General features: G+C 37.8%; 1 protein-coding gene across 3 annotated transcripts in view; it reads left to right on the forward strand.

Annotated features, from left to right (window-relative positions):
* The window catches only part of ttc27 (tetratricopeptide repeat domain 27), a 728,099-nt gene that overhangs the window by 12,313 nt on the left and 702,278 nt on the right, over window positions 1-13,508 (forward strand). For all 3 annotated transcript variants that reach the window (XM_025897217.1, XM_025897216.1, XM_025897218.1), the window contains exons 2-4: window positions 1,436-1,619; window positions 3,174-3,297; window positions 6,197-6,340. In XM_025897217.1, coding sequence (XP_025753002.1) covers window positions 1,436-1,619; window positions 3,174-3,297; window positions 6,197-6,340 — 452 coding nt within the window. The remainder of the gene's footprint in view (window positions 1-1,435; window positions 1,620-3,173; window positions 3,298-6,196; window positions 6,341-13,508) is intronic.

Consider the following 13,508-nt stretch of genomic DNA (forward strand, 5'->3'; position numbering starts at 1 on the left):
AGCGGCTGCCTTTTGTGTAGTTTGCAATATTTGCCTTTATTTATCTGAAACTGAAGTCTCATGTTCCTTAAGTACATCTACCCTGTTGAACTTATTATGGGAAATAAATATTTTAATTAAAACAAGCTGCTAATTATTTCACATTTTACTTGTGAGCAACGGCACATTTAAATCTTACAAATATAGTTATTTGGCTTATATCGTAATATATATCGTTATTGCCTGAAATGAAAAAAACATATCGTGATATGAAAAAAATCTTATATCGCCCAGCTCTATTATACAGCTAGATTTTGCAAAGCACAGCTTTCTTGTTCTTTTAAGGGGTTTAAAGAAAAGACTCATTATAGAGAGCAAAATGTGTTTGGTGCCACAGTGCAGTCAGATCACAATTCTGATTGCCAAAGCTGCCAGACCGGACAGGATTAAAAAAAACCCCACACCAATAGATTCAGCTTTACACACAAACTTAAACTACACTTTCTTCGTAGCAGTTGTTTTTTTGTTTTTTGCACTTAGGTATAGCAGATCTACATAGAGTTTTGTTTTCTGTCATTTATGTTAAGTACAGTGAATTTGTGTGTCATGAAATGCAATTCATAAATAAAATTGCCATTGCATAAAAAGTGTTACCTGTTTCTTTGTTTGCTTCAAAAGAAGCCAAACAGTGTTTGACATCATTTGAGAACTTGACTGCTGCTGGTATTAATATTAGTATTGGCCTAAAAAAAACCTCTTATCTGTTGGAATATCCTTTTGAGCAGTGAGTGTCCAAGGCATTGATCTTTCAGGTCTTACCAGTTACCAAAGGCTGGGGTGATGGTTTAGATTTCATCACCACATAACAAATTGCCAGAAGCACAATGGAGCTTCTTAAGCAGAAGTTTGCAATGGACTCCACCAAAACATGGACTCAACGCCACAGAACACTGATGGAAAGACCTCAAGTTGGCAGTTCAGATGTTTTACAGACATCTGAAGCTCTAAAACTGCAATTACTGCTAAAGACTTGTTCCAGCACACCCACACACTTCTTTTTTGCCTGTCCATGATTGCACCAGTCACTAGGCTTTGTTTTAATGTAAAAAACAAAACAAAACAAAAAAATGTAATTGTTATGAGATGGTCAATACTGTGTTGGTATAATGTTCTTTGGTCCTTGGGGTATGAGGGTTTTCCGTATGAGTGAAAATGAGTCTTTTCTAGACTAAGAAGCAGTGACACTAAACATGTTCTTTTCTTTTGACAATAAACAAAAATCTGTGTTCTTATTCACAACATGCCGTATTAAAGCAATGTATGGTATTTCTTGGCAATATTGGGATCTTCATTCATGTCTTGATCCACATTTGCTTAACTGCAGTACACAGCATTATTTTTTTAGTTACAGAAACCAAACAGTAAACTTCACTTCTCCAAACATATTGTCTTCCAGAGGCAGGCCCTCTGCTGGAGTCCCTTATGGAAGGGGACTTTGAAGCAGTTCTGCTGAGCACGGAAGTGACAGATCTGCTCAACGGACATGGCGACTACCACGAAGGGGAGGACATCGAGTCCTACTTGGAGAGACGTATACTACTGTACCTGACTGATGGCACCAATGATAACCAGACCAACAGGTACTATTAGGGCTGGGTATCGTCACTTGAAGTCTATAACCGATTCAACTCCGATTCACAAGGTCCCGATTCGATTCGATCTTCAACTGCAATTCAATTTTGACTCAGGCAGTCAGAAATAATGTCATTCTAATGATTTATCAGTACATATCCATCATTTAAAAAAACAAAAAACAAAACAGCAGTGAACACAGACTGGTGCATAATAAGCGAACGAATAATGCAGAAAACAGATGTTTGATGGCAAACTGGTCTTGAAGTACACAGAGAGAGAGAGGACGCTGTGCAGGAAGTAAGATTTTAACCGTGATGGACGCAAAACAGCAAAAGAGAGAATTCATGACGATGTTTTTCCAAATGTGAAGTGTATGTAGTTTTGATCTTCTTTTGCTGCTGGTTCAGCGAAATTTGGTCAGAGTGACCAAACCTACAGCTTCAGAATCTGTGAGCTGTCGGCTTTTAGCACCGACGGCGTGTCCATGTATGTGCAGCTGGGTCGCGCTTTGTGTTTACATCTTTGTGCGGAATCCATTTACCTGCTTTTTCAGTCGTTTGGTGTTTTAACTCTTTGGCAGTTTTTGAAATGTTTCATGAGCTTTAAGCTGAGATTCTGGTGTTTCTGGCAAAATACATTTATATTTGAAAACAATTCAACGTTTAGTATTGCATTATTCAAACTAAAATCGATTTTAATTGGAAAATTGCCATTGTGTATTACTGGCATTCTGCAAACTTTATTGATACATGCTTAATTATCCAGGTAAGGAAATTGCAGATTGTGTTGATCTGGACGTTGAAAAACATTTCGTCACTTACCCAAGTGACTTCTTGGATTCCATGTGAAATCCACACACCACATGGCGGGATTTTATTTTACTGGGAATAGTATGGCATATGTGAATCTCATAGACTTTTCTAAACTCTATGGCTATGCCAACCAGTATTAATGTGTCAATCAAGACTGAGCACCAACATGGCAGCTTAGAGGCTTGAAGAGTCGAGGAGTAGCTCTGTTGTTACTTTTGTAACTTCTAAAAAAGAGAGAATTCAGAAAACTCACATTTATAGAGGATACTAAGATCTCCATGGTGACCCAGAGATGGACAGTGTAAATCATTGTTTCTTTCTCTTCATTCACCCCCAGTATTCCTTTTGGCATGAAATATTAATTCTTTAATAAGTTCAGGTTAACATCTCTCACTTCTCACTCTCAGGGCATAACTGTACGTGAGTAAATGTTGAATCCAGCTCTCGTTCCGTCTTGTCCTCCTTCACCCCTCATAATTCGGCCCTTTTTTTGTTTCTTCCATCACCCTCCATCATTTTCTCATCCTAATTGAAAGGCAGCAAAGCATGTCGATGGTTGTTTGTTTTTAAGTCCCTTCCATTGCCAGAGTTACTGGCTGTAGTCTGTTTTTTCCTAAAGACCTGAGTGAGCATCTCTCAAAAAAAGTTTTCATAAGTGTGGAAAAACAAGTCAAGTATTGTTGAAAAATCTGTCTGCAATATTTCTGTGCAGTAAATCTGCTGTGTGCCTTGTCCCTCTGGCTGCAGGGAGTTGGCAGTTTTTGCCTTGGCTGTCTCATGTCTCCACATGTTTGCCCAGAGTAACTGGACCGGTCCTCCAGTCTCCTTCGATATCTGTGATCTGCTGACCCCAGCCTTGTTGTCATCTCAGGTATGATTTCTCCCTTCTCCTTCATCATCCCGTCTATTCTGCAGTGATTTATATAAGTCAGGCTGCTGAAAAGTTGAACCAACCTTTGTCAAGGTTTTGTTGATTTTTTTTTTTTTTTTTCTTGGGCTTATCAGTAAATGTCAAAATATATTGGAATTAAGTCAGTTTAGAAGTTAAACGGTGAAACTGTAATAGAGGAAACTTGAATAGTCTCTTGGGAAAAGCAAAGGAACTGAGTGTTAGCTAAACTGAAACCGATATGTGTGATTTTCTTCATGTTTGGGGATGCAGGGTGTTTGAAGTTGATTGACCTTGCTGATTGTGCATAAAGGTTATTGCATTATTGACTTTCAGAGCAACATTCACACAGCAAAATCTCTTAAAAATGAAAAAAAAAAATGCTTCTGGAGACAAAGTAAAGACATGTAAATTTCAAGTTTGTCTGCCATGCAGCATCACTCTGCTGTTTAACAGAAATCCTAGAGAACCAAATTTAACTTAATACTCGTATTTCTGTATTAGAACGCACACGCACACATACCTACACACACACCTACACACAATTTATTGAATTCAGGTGTTCCAGTTGCTTCTACAGGTGTAAAACATCAAGTACCTAGGCCTGCAGACTGCTTCAGCAAACATTTGTGAAAGAATGGCACTTTCAGGAGCTCAATGAATTCCCCCCTGGTAATGTGATAGGATGCTAAACTATCTGTTCAACACGTCCAGTCAGCTCTGAGCGGTGCAGTGGAAGCATATAGAAACGAAAACAACTTGGCCACGAAGTGGTAGGCCATGTCAGCAAACACTGAGGTGCATAGTATGCAGATGTCAGTCACTACAGGCCTTCATGTGGCCTTCAGATTAGCAGTGTAAAGAGCTTCATGGCTGAGCAGCTGCGTCCAAGCCTTACATCACCTAGGCAGGTGGAGTGGTATAAAGCATGCCACTGCTGGACTCTTCTCTGTCTGGCAATCTGATGGACTAGTCTGAGTTTGCCAGTTGCCAGGAGAACATAAGTGTAAAGATTATTGTGTAGGGTTGATTTTCAGGAGCCCTTCGATTCCAGTGAAAGGAACTGGAACTTCAACATACCAAGACATTTCGGACAATTTCATGTTTGTACATTTTTGTGAACAGTTTGGTGGATGGCACCTTTCTGTTCCAACATTACCAGTGCACAAAGCTAGGTCCATAAAGACCTGATAGATTCTGGATTTAGATTTGGGATGAATTGGAGCAGAAGCTGCGATCCAGGCCTTCTCGTTCAACATCAGTTTCTGACCTTGCATGTCCTTCTGGAAGAATGATCAAAAATTCCCATAAACGCACTCCCACACTTGCCAGAAAAGCTATAGCTGTTATAGCTGCAAAGAATGGGCTGAGATCTTATTAAACTCTATCAAATAAGAATGGGATGCCACTCGAGTTCATATTGAAGTGAATACTTGCAGCAATGTAGTGTAATTATGAGAGCAGACATTTAATTGACTAAGTTATTACTTTAAGGAATATGGTACTTTAAATTACAATGTAAAAAAGATTCCAATGCCTACTGATTGGTAAAGTTTGCATATTGTAAAATATATCAAGGAATCATAGTCTTGTCAAAGGGGGTCAAAGCTTCATTTGAAGTTGGTGTATAAAGTGACCTGAATCGAGCAGAGCCAGACGGAGCTCTGTGGACTAGAAGAGCTCAGTAGTGAAGCATCTCTGGAGTCCTAATTACATTGGGTTTAGGAGATTGCTTCTCTCTGGCACTGCAGTACTGTGAGCACAATAGAGCGTTTCACCCTGCCATAACACCAGAAGAGGACCAATCCTTTTATCGAAGTAATTTCTTTGGTGTCAGTGATTTATCTCTGCTGTCACATGAAGGAGGCTGCGGTATGAAGCAGGTCATCCATACATGCGTGGCAGCATGGGTGAAAGGGAGGACAAACATGGCAGATCCATAATCGTGTGGAATTCATTCCGATTTACAAAAAAAAAAGTTAAATGCACTTCCGAGTCCGATTAATGTAGATGACCTTTTTCAAATGAATCGTGACCTTACCGTGTTCTTAATACCAAAGTTTGCATTGTTGATTCCTGGTTGAAGCAAGACTTGGATCCAGATGTCCTCTCTACACCAGCACAAACTCTTCTTTAGGTGTTCAAAAGCTACTGTTATTTTTTGAGTTAGCCTTACTATCTATTTGTAGGTGCACAAATACAAAAGTTTAAGACCATTTGAAAGATGTGGTCTTAAACTTTTGATCAGCTGTAAAACAGCCGGTTTCAGTTGTTTTCAAAAAATTCAGACTCCAATTTCTTCTTGTTGCATGTTGAACCTCTACTTGGAATCTTGTAAAGATCCAACCATGCAAAATATGATGGAACTAAAGTTTCCAACTCTGATTCCTGAAACTTGACTACATTTAATAAATACTTTTCCACATACTGCATGTGTATATAAAGAAAGAAAAAAAAAAACTAAGGAGAAGGGGTAAAAAAAACCATCTAAAAAACCGTTTTAGTCACGGGCTGCTAGGACACTTGCATAGAGCAGATCTTAATGTGATGGTAATAAACACACAGTTTTACTACAAGTTTGAATACCTGCTGTGAAATGAGTTTTTGTTGCGCTGTTGTTGTGAAGGGGAGCCTGGATTCCATCTCTCGTTCATGTTAGTGAGACAAGAGAGTGTGGCGGAGAGGACGAGATCATGAATTTAAGTTGCTGAAATGACTCTGCATGTATGCTTGGCACGATCACCTGAGAAGAGAACATGCTGTAAAACTGGGAAAACTGTTATCTTTATCCAGCAATAGTAAGAAAGCAGTCCTAATGTCAGACCTTCATTTCTGTCAGTCATTTGTCAGTGTGAGGACTTAATCCTAATTTCCTGACTAGGAGCCTGAGATGCTGGTTGATGCCATCCACTCCAGCCTGCTCCTGGATGGGGAATCTGTGTATAGCCAGGTGGCCAACCCCTTTCTCCTACTCTTGGCCAGGGTAATTGTCACCAAATGCTTCCCCAAGATGGATAGCCTTCAGGTAAGTCGGTCTTTCTCTTACCATGATCGTAGAATTATCTGAACTTATGTATTCACTAGAAAAATTTGCATTTCCTGCGAAAATGCTGTGTGGATGCCTTAACGCTGAAGATGTCGGCTGAAAAAAGCTGAAAAAGTTGAAAAGTTGCAAAAAGTTGTATGGCGGTGAAGAAACTGAAAATTCTGCTGAAAACAGGTGAAGAAGCAGAAATTTTTTGCTGAAAAGTGGTGAAAAGCAAAAAATTCTTCTGAAAGGGGTAAAGACGGAGAATTTTTTGCTGAAAAGTGGTGAAAAAAAACATTGCCCTGAGCAGGATTCGAAACAGGCCCTCCTGGTCGAAAAGCGGCTTCTCATCTCACTGAGCCAAACTCATTCTCACAAAGAAGAGGTGGACAGACTGACCATTCTGCTGAAATGAGCAGAAGCTGCTGAGAATTGTGTTGATAAGAGGTGAAAAGGCTGAAAATTTTGCAGAAAAGAGGTGAATCAGCAGAATTTTTGCTGAAAAGAGGTAAAGAAGCAGAAAGTTGCGCTGAAAAGAGATGAATCAGCAGAATTTCTGCTCAAGAGGTTTTTTCTGAAAACAGCTGAGATTTGTGCTAATAACAGGTGAAAAGGCTGAAAATTTTGCAGAAGAGGTGAATAAGCAGAATTTGGGCTGAAAAGAGGTGAAAATTCTCAAAATTCTGCTGAAAAGAGTTCAATCAGCAGAATTTCTGCTGAAAAGAGTTCTGCAGAACTCTTTTCAGAGTTCTGCTGAAAAGAGGTTTTTACTGAAAACAGCTGAAAAAGCTGGGATTTGTGCTGAAAAGTGGTGAAAAAACTGAAAATTTTGCTGAAAAGGGGTGAAAAAGCTGAAATTGAGTAAAAAAAGTTTAACTGTTAACTGAAAGAAATGTTGCCATAAGCGGGATTTGAACCCGGGCCTCCCAGTCTGAGAACGGATGCTCATCTCACTGAGCTAAAACACAGGTCATCTCGGCAAGGAAAATCAGTGACGCCACTGATAATATGGCAGAAATGGGCAAAAAATATTGCATAAAAAATTCAATATCTCAAAAAGTATAGAAGTTATGAGCACCAAAAGTCATAGCCTACATTAGCAGAAAGAGCAGAATTTTTCAAAGTTTGAACGGTGAAAATCGGCTGAAAACTGAGGGAGTAGTTAAGCGGCAAAAAACGTACGGAAGCAACCAGAATAAAGTATAATAAAGAACTAGAAAAATTTGCATTTCCTGCGAAAATGCAGTGTGGATGCTGGAACGCTGAAGCTGTCAGCTGAAACTAGCTGAAAAAGCTGAAAAGTTGCAGAAATTGTAAAAACTTTGCGGAAGCAAAGGAACGTTGCTAAAATGTAGTAACTTAGCAGAACTGCAATATCTTAGAGGAAACATAATACTTGGCAGAAATACAATAGCATAGCAGAACTTAGCAGAAATATTGTAACTTACCAGAAACACGATAACTTCCCCAAAATACAAGAATTTCAGAGAAATAGTATAAGATAACAGAAAGAATATATTTAGCCAAACATTCTTAAACATTACAGAAATACTACTCTATAGCAGAAATGATATATTTAGAAAGAAAAATATAATATAGTAGAAATACTATGATTTAGCAGAAATCCTACAATATAGCTCAATAACAATGATTTAGAACAGATACTATGATTGAGCAGAATAGTAATAACTTAAGTGAAAATATTGGAAAGGTAAAATGACAAGCTGAATAAAAAGGAACATGGTTATGTTTGCTCAAAACTAATTTTTGTTCACCTGTGAAAAAATAAAATAAAAATACATTTAGAAATACAAATAAGAACAGCCAACAGTTACACACAAAATTAAATATGGATACACAAATCAACAAATACACACAAAATCAAATATGGATACACAAATGTACAGAGAGAGACACACACACAAGGTCTATGCCAGTCAACCAGTCTGAATATATTATATTTTTATCCAACAATGAGATGCTGCCCTAAAAAGGGCTTTGTGTGTGTCTTTCTCTCTCTCACACACACACACACACACACACACACACACACACTCAGGCTGACACACACATGCGCGCACACACACACACATAGCATCAGCAAGTGAACAAGGGCTGTTAACAGCATGTTTCTAGGTCAGTCAAACAGCTGTGAGATTCTCAATTTGAATCCACCAATCAGAGGGGCTGTGTGCTTTTTCCTGCCAAAACTGGTGCACCAAGTGCAGGCTTTTACAGCACAGAGAGAGACAGGATTTTTGCAGTCTATTTGTCATAGTGAGGACTCCCCTCAAACAAACAGCCATAAATTCCTAACCGTAGGGGCTACAACGGTCAATCTTAGACCGTTGTGTTCAGAAGACATGGGAGAATCTTGAAATGTTGACCATTTAAAATAAAAATATGAAACATCATAGATATAGGACATAGATGATTGGTTGTCTTAGAAGCCATGATTGCCCCAATATGCAAATTTGAATGTGCAAGGCCTAAGATATGATTGGCTGGCTGGGAAGCCATGAAGGCAACAATATGCAAATTTGAATGTGCAAGCCCTCGGATATGATTGGTTGTCTTAGAAGCCATATAAAAAGCAGTAAAACTGTACTATGATTTGGTAGAAAAACTATAATTAATCAAAAATACTATATTTGGCAGAAATACTATGCTGTAGCAGAAACACTATATTTAGCACAAATCTGATGAAATAGAAGAAATAGTATGATTTAGCAGAAATGCTGTATTTAGCACAAATACTGGAAAGCAGCAGAAATGCTATGACTTAGCACAATAGTAATAACCTAAATAGAAAAATTGGAAAAGCAAAATGGACAGCTGAAAAAATGCTGAACATGCTAAGGGTCCCTCAAATGTAATTGTTAAATGAGAAAAAAACCAGCAAAAAAAAGTATAACAGTCACACAACCACATATATGTACACATATGGTAACACACGTGCACAGACAGACACACACAGGATCAAATTCAGTCAACCAGTCTAACTATATTGAATTTAAATCACACAGACACACACACACACACACACACACACACAAGATCCAATTCAGTCAACCAGTCTAAATATATTGAATTTAAATCTTACAATGAGATCATCCCATAACAAGCCTTTCTCTCTCTCTCTCTCTCTCTCTGTCACACACACACACACACACACACACACACAAGATCCAATTCAGTCAACCAGTCTAAATATATTGATTTTGAATCTTACATTGAGATCATCCCATAAAAAGGCTTTCTCTCTCTCTCTCTCTCTCCCTCTCTGTCACACACACACACACACACACACACACACACACAAGATCCAATTCAGTCAACCAGTCTAAATATATTGAATTTAAACCTTACAATGAGATCATCCCATAACAAGCCTCTCTCTCTCTCTCTCTCTCTCTCTCTCTCTCTCTCTCTCTCTCTCTCTCTCTGTCACACACACACACACACACACTCACACACACACACACACACACACTCACACACACACACACACACACACACTCACACACACACACACACACACACAGGGAGAGAGAAGTAAGTTTCTAGCTCAGTCAAGCAGCCTGGGAGCTGCTGAATTTGAATCCACCAATCAGAGAGCCTGTGCACTTTTTCCCGCCAAAACAGGTGCACGCAGCATAGAGAGACACAGGATTTTTGCAGTCTATTTCTCATAATGACGACTCCCCTCAAACAAATGACCATAATTTCCTAACCGTAGGGGCTAGAACGGTCATTCTCACACCGTTTTGTTCAGAAGAGATGGGGGAATCTTAAAGTGTTTACAATTTATCATTAAAATATGAATTATTAAAGATATTTGACTTCTAATGCACCATAACTGAGTAGAGCAAAGCAAAAACTGCCTTGACTTGCCCTCAAACAACGCTTTCTAACTCTAAATCTATTTGGAGTATCAATATCATTCTTTCACCGTAAGAGACAGCAGGCTTTGGTGAACAATCATGGAAATTTTCAGGTCTCTGTGGAAATCCAAAAAAAGATATGACGAGAGAAAAAAGTTGTTCATTTCCAGAGTTTGAAATCTGAAGAAATCTGAGCGAAGGACGAATTTCCTACCCTCAAACAAGTCTAACTCATTTCAGAACGGTAATAGGTGAGAAAAAAATTCTTGAATTGTGAGCGTCAGGAGTGTCTGAAGATATACTGGGACAAGCCTTATGTCTTAACTTCGCTTCGTTAAGGAGATATGACGATTCGAATATGCCTCTCATTACAGAAATCAAGCGGTGATTTTGAACAAGCTCTCCATTGACTTTCTATGGAGAGTTTTGCGACTTTGTGTTGGTCTGAGGAGATTTGCCAAAATTCTATAAATCTCACAACAATGATGGTGACATTTTCTGAAAGCCAGCAAAGATGCCTACGTTTTGATGTATAATTTGTGGAAGTTGAGTGAAAATTGAGCAAGTAGCAAGAAGTTGTTCGGACATGAAGAGAAGACTGCGAAACCTACAGTGGCACACTGGAAGCCAAGTGCATAGCAACCATAACAACGCATGTATTTTCTGAAAAATCACAATTTTGCAACTCAAAACTTTAAGAGGGATAAAAGTAAAACTGTAACAGATATGAAAAAGCTGAATCATTCATGAATAGCCCAATAATTTGTGAACATTTTAAAGTTTGAATGGTTGTTCTACGTGAAAGTAGGAAAAAGTAGTTAAGTTTCAAAAACAAGCAGGTTTTAGCAGAATTGTGGAAGTTTCCCATTCATTTCAATGGGACAAATTAAAGGAAAAAAGCTTAATATTTTAAAAAGTATAAGAGTTAAAAATACCAAAAGTCATAGCGCACATTAGCAGAAATAGCAGAATAGTTTAAAATTTGAACGGTGAAAATCGGCTGAAAATTGTGGAAGTAGAAAAGTGCCAAAAAAAGTGCAAAAAGTGGCAACTAGAATAATAACTAGAAAAATTTGCATTTCCTGCGAAAATGCAGTGTGGATGCTTTAAAGCTGAAGCTGTCTGCAAAAACTAGCTGAAAAAGCTGAAAAGTTGCAGAAATTGTAAAAAGTTTGCAGAAGCAAAGGAACTTTGCTAAAATGTAATAACTTAGCAGAACTGCAATATCTCAGAGGAAACATAATACTTGGCAGAAATACAATAGCATTGCAGAACTTAGCAGAAATATTGTAACTTACCAGAAACATGATAACTTCTCAAAAATACAAGAATTTAGGAGAAATAGTATAAAATAACAGAAAGAATATATTTAGCCAAAAATACTTAAACATTACAGAAATACTATGATTTAGAAAAATAGTACAACATAGCAGAAATACTGTGATTTACCAGAGACACTGTGATGAACTATGAATATTGTAATTTTAAATAAAAACTATGTTTTAGCACAAATACTATAATTTGGCAGAAATACTATCATTTGGCAGAAATACTATGTTTCAGCACAAATACTCTGGTTTAGCACAAATATTATAACATAGCAGAATACACTTATATAGCAGAAATGCTATATTTAGAAAGAAAAATATAATATAGTAGAAATACTATGATTTAGCAGAAAGACTGTAATCAGCACATATACTGTAACATGACAGAAATTCCTCCACTTAGTAGTAATACTATAACATAAGACAAATGTTATGATTTGGCACAAAAACCATGATTTGGCAAAATACTATGATTGAGCAGAAGTACTAAGATGTAGTAAAAGTACTTTGATTTAACAGAAATACAATTATGGAGGAGTAATACTTTAAAATGGGAGAAACATTGATACACACACACATACACAGAGCCTAAAGGGAACAGTATTTCTGCCATGGAGTGCTAACAAGAATCTGAAGTCCATATTAGAAAAGCTGCTAAAATCATAAAAGGTTGCAGAATTGTAATAAATGATGTATATGAATTAGTGGTCTGTGATAGTGTATTAATTTGTAGGGAAAAAAAACATGTTGCCCAAGGTGTAATTGAACCCACGACCTTTGGGTTGCAGACCTGTGTCATTACCAACTGCGCCACTGGGAAAGAGAGCGAGCGCCTGGAAAACAGGGTGATGAGCAGTCAGAATTAGATTGCGGTGAGAGGCGAAAAACGCTGTTTTTTGGAGTTACAAAACGTCGTGTAACTCAAAAACTAGGTGGACTAGAAGCATAATTCTTGTACTGGGTGAATCAGCGTACTTTCGTGTACTTTGACTGTGATTTGCATTGCTCTTTGTACATCGGTCGCTGAGATATGACGAGAGAAGAAAGGGCAGACCTCAGATATGATTGGCTGGCTGGGAAGCTGTGCAGGCCCTGATATGTAAATTTTATATGTATCAGTCCTCACAGAGGATTAGCTGCCTGGGGACCTGGCAGAAATATATACAAATAGTATGATTAAGCATAAATACTACATTTAGTAGAAATACTATGTTTTAGCACAAATACTATAAAATGGCAGAAATACTATAATTAAGCAGAAATACTATATTTGGCAGAAACACTATATTTAGTACAAATCTTATGAAATAGCAGAAATAGTATGATTTAGCAGAAATGCTGTATTTGGCACAAATCTCATAAAATAGCAGAAATAGTATGATTTAGCAGAAATGCTGTATTTGGCACAAATCTCATAAAATAGCAGAAATAGTATGATTTAGCAGAAATGCTGTATTTGGCACAAATCTCATAAAATAGCAGACATAGTATGATTTAGCAGAAATGCTGTATTTAGCACAAATACTGAAAAGCAGCAGAAATGCTATGACTTAGCACAACAGTAATAACTTATAGAAAAATTGGAAAAGCAAAATGGACAGCTGGAAAAATCCTGAACATGCTAAGGGTCCCTCAAATCTAATTGTTAATTGAAAAAAAAAATCAGCAAAAAAGTATAACAGTCACACAATCACAAATATGGGCACATATGGAAACACACATGCACAGAGAGACACACACAGGACCAAATTCAGTCAACCAGTCTAAATATATTGAATTTAAATGATATAATAAGATGCTCCCATCAAAAGGCTCTCTCTCGCTCTCTCTCTCTCTCTCACACACACACACACACACACACACACACACACACACACACACACACACACACAGAGCCTAAAGGGAACAGTATTTGTGCCATGGAGTGTTAACAAGAATCCGAGGTCCATATTA

Source organism: Oreochromis niloticus, linkage group LG13, assembly GCF_001858045.2.
Source record: "Oreochromis niloticus isolate F11D_XX linkage group LG13, O_niloticus_UMD_NMBU, whole genome shotgun sequence".
Taxonomy (NCBI): Eukaryota; Metazoa; Chordata; class Actinopteri; order Cichliformes; family Cichlidae; genus Oreochromis; species Oreochromis niloticus.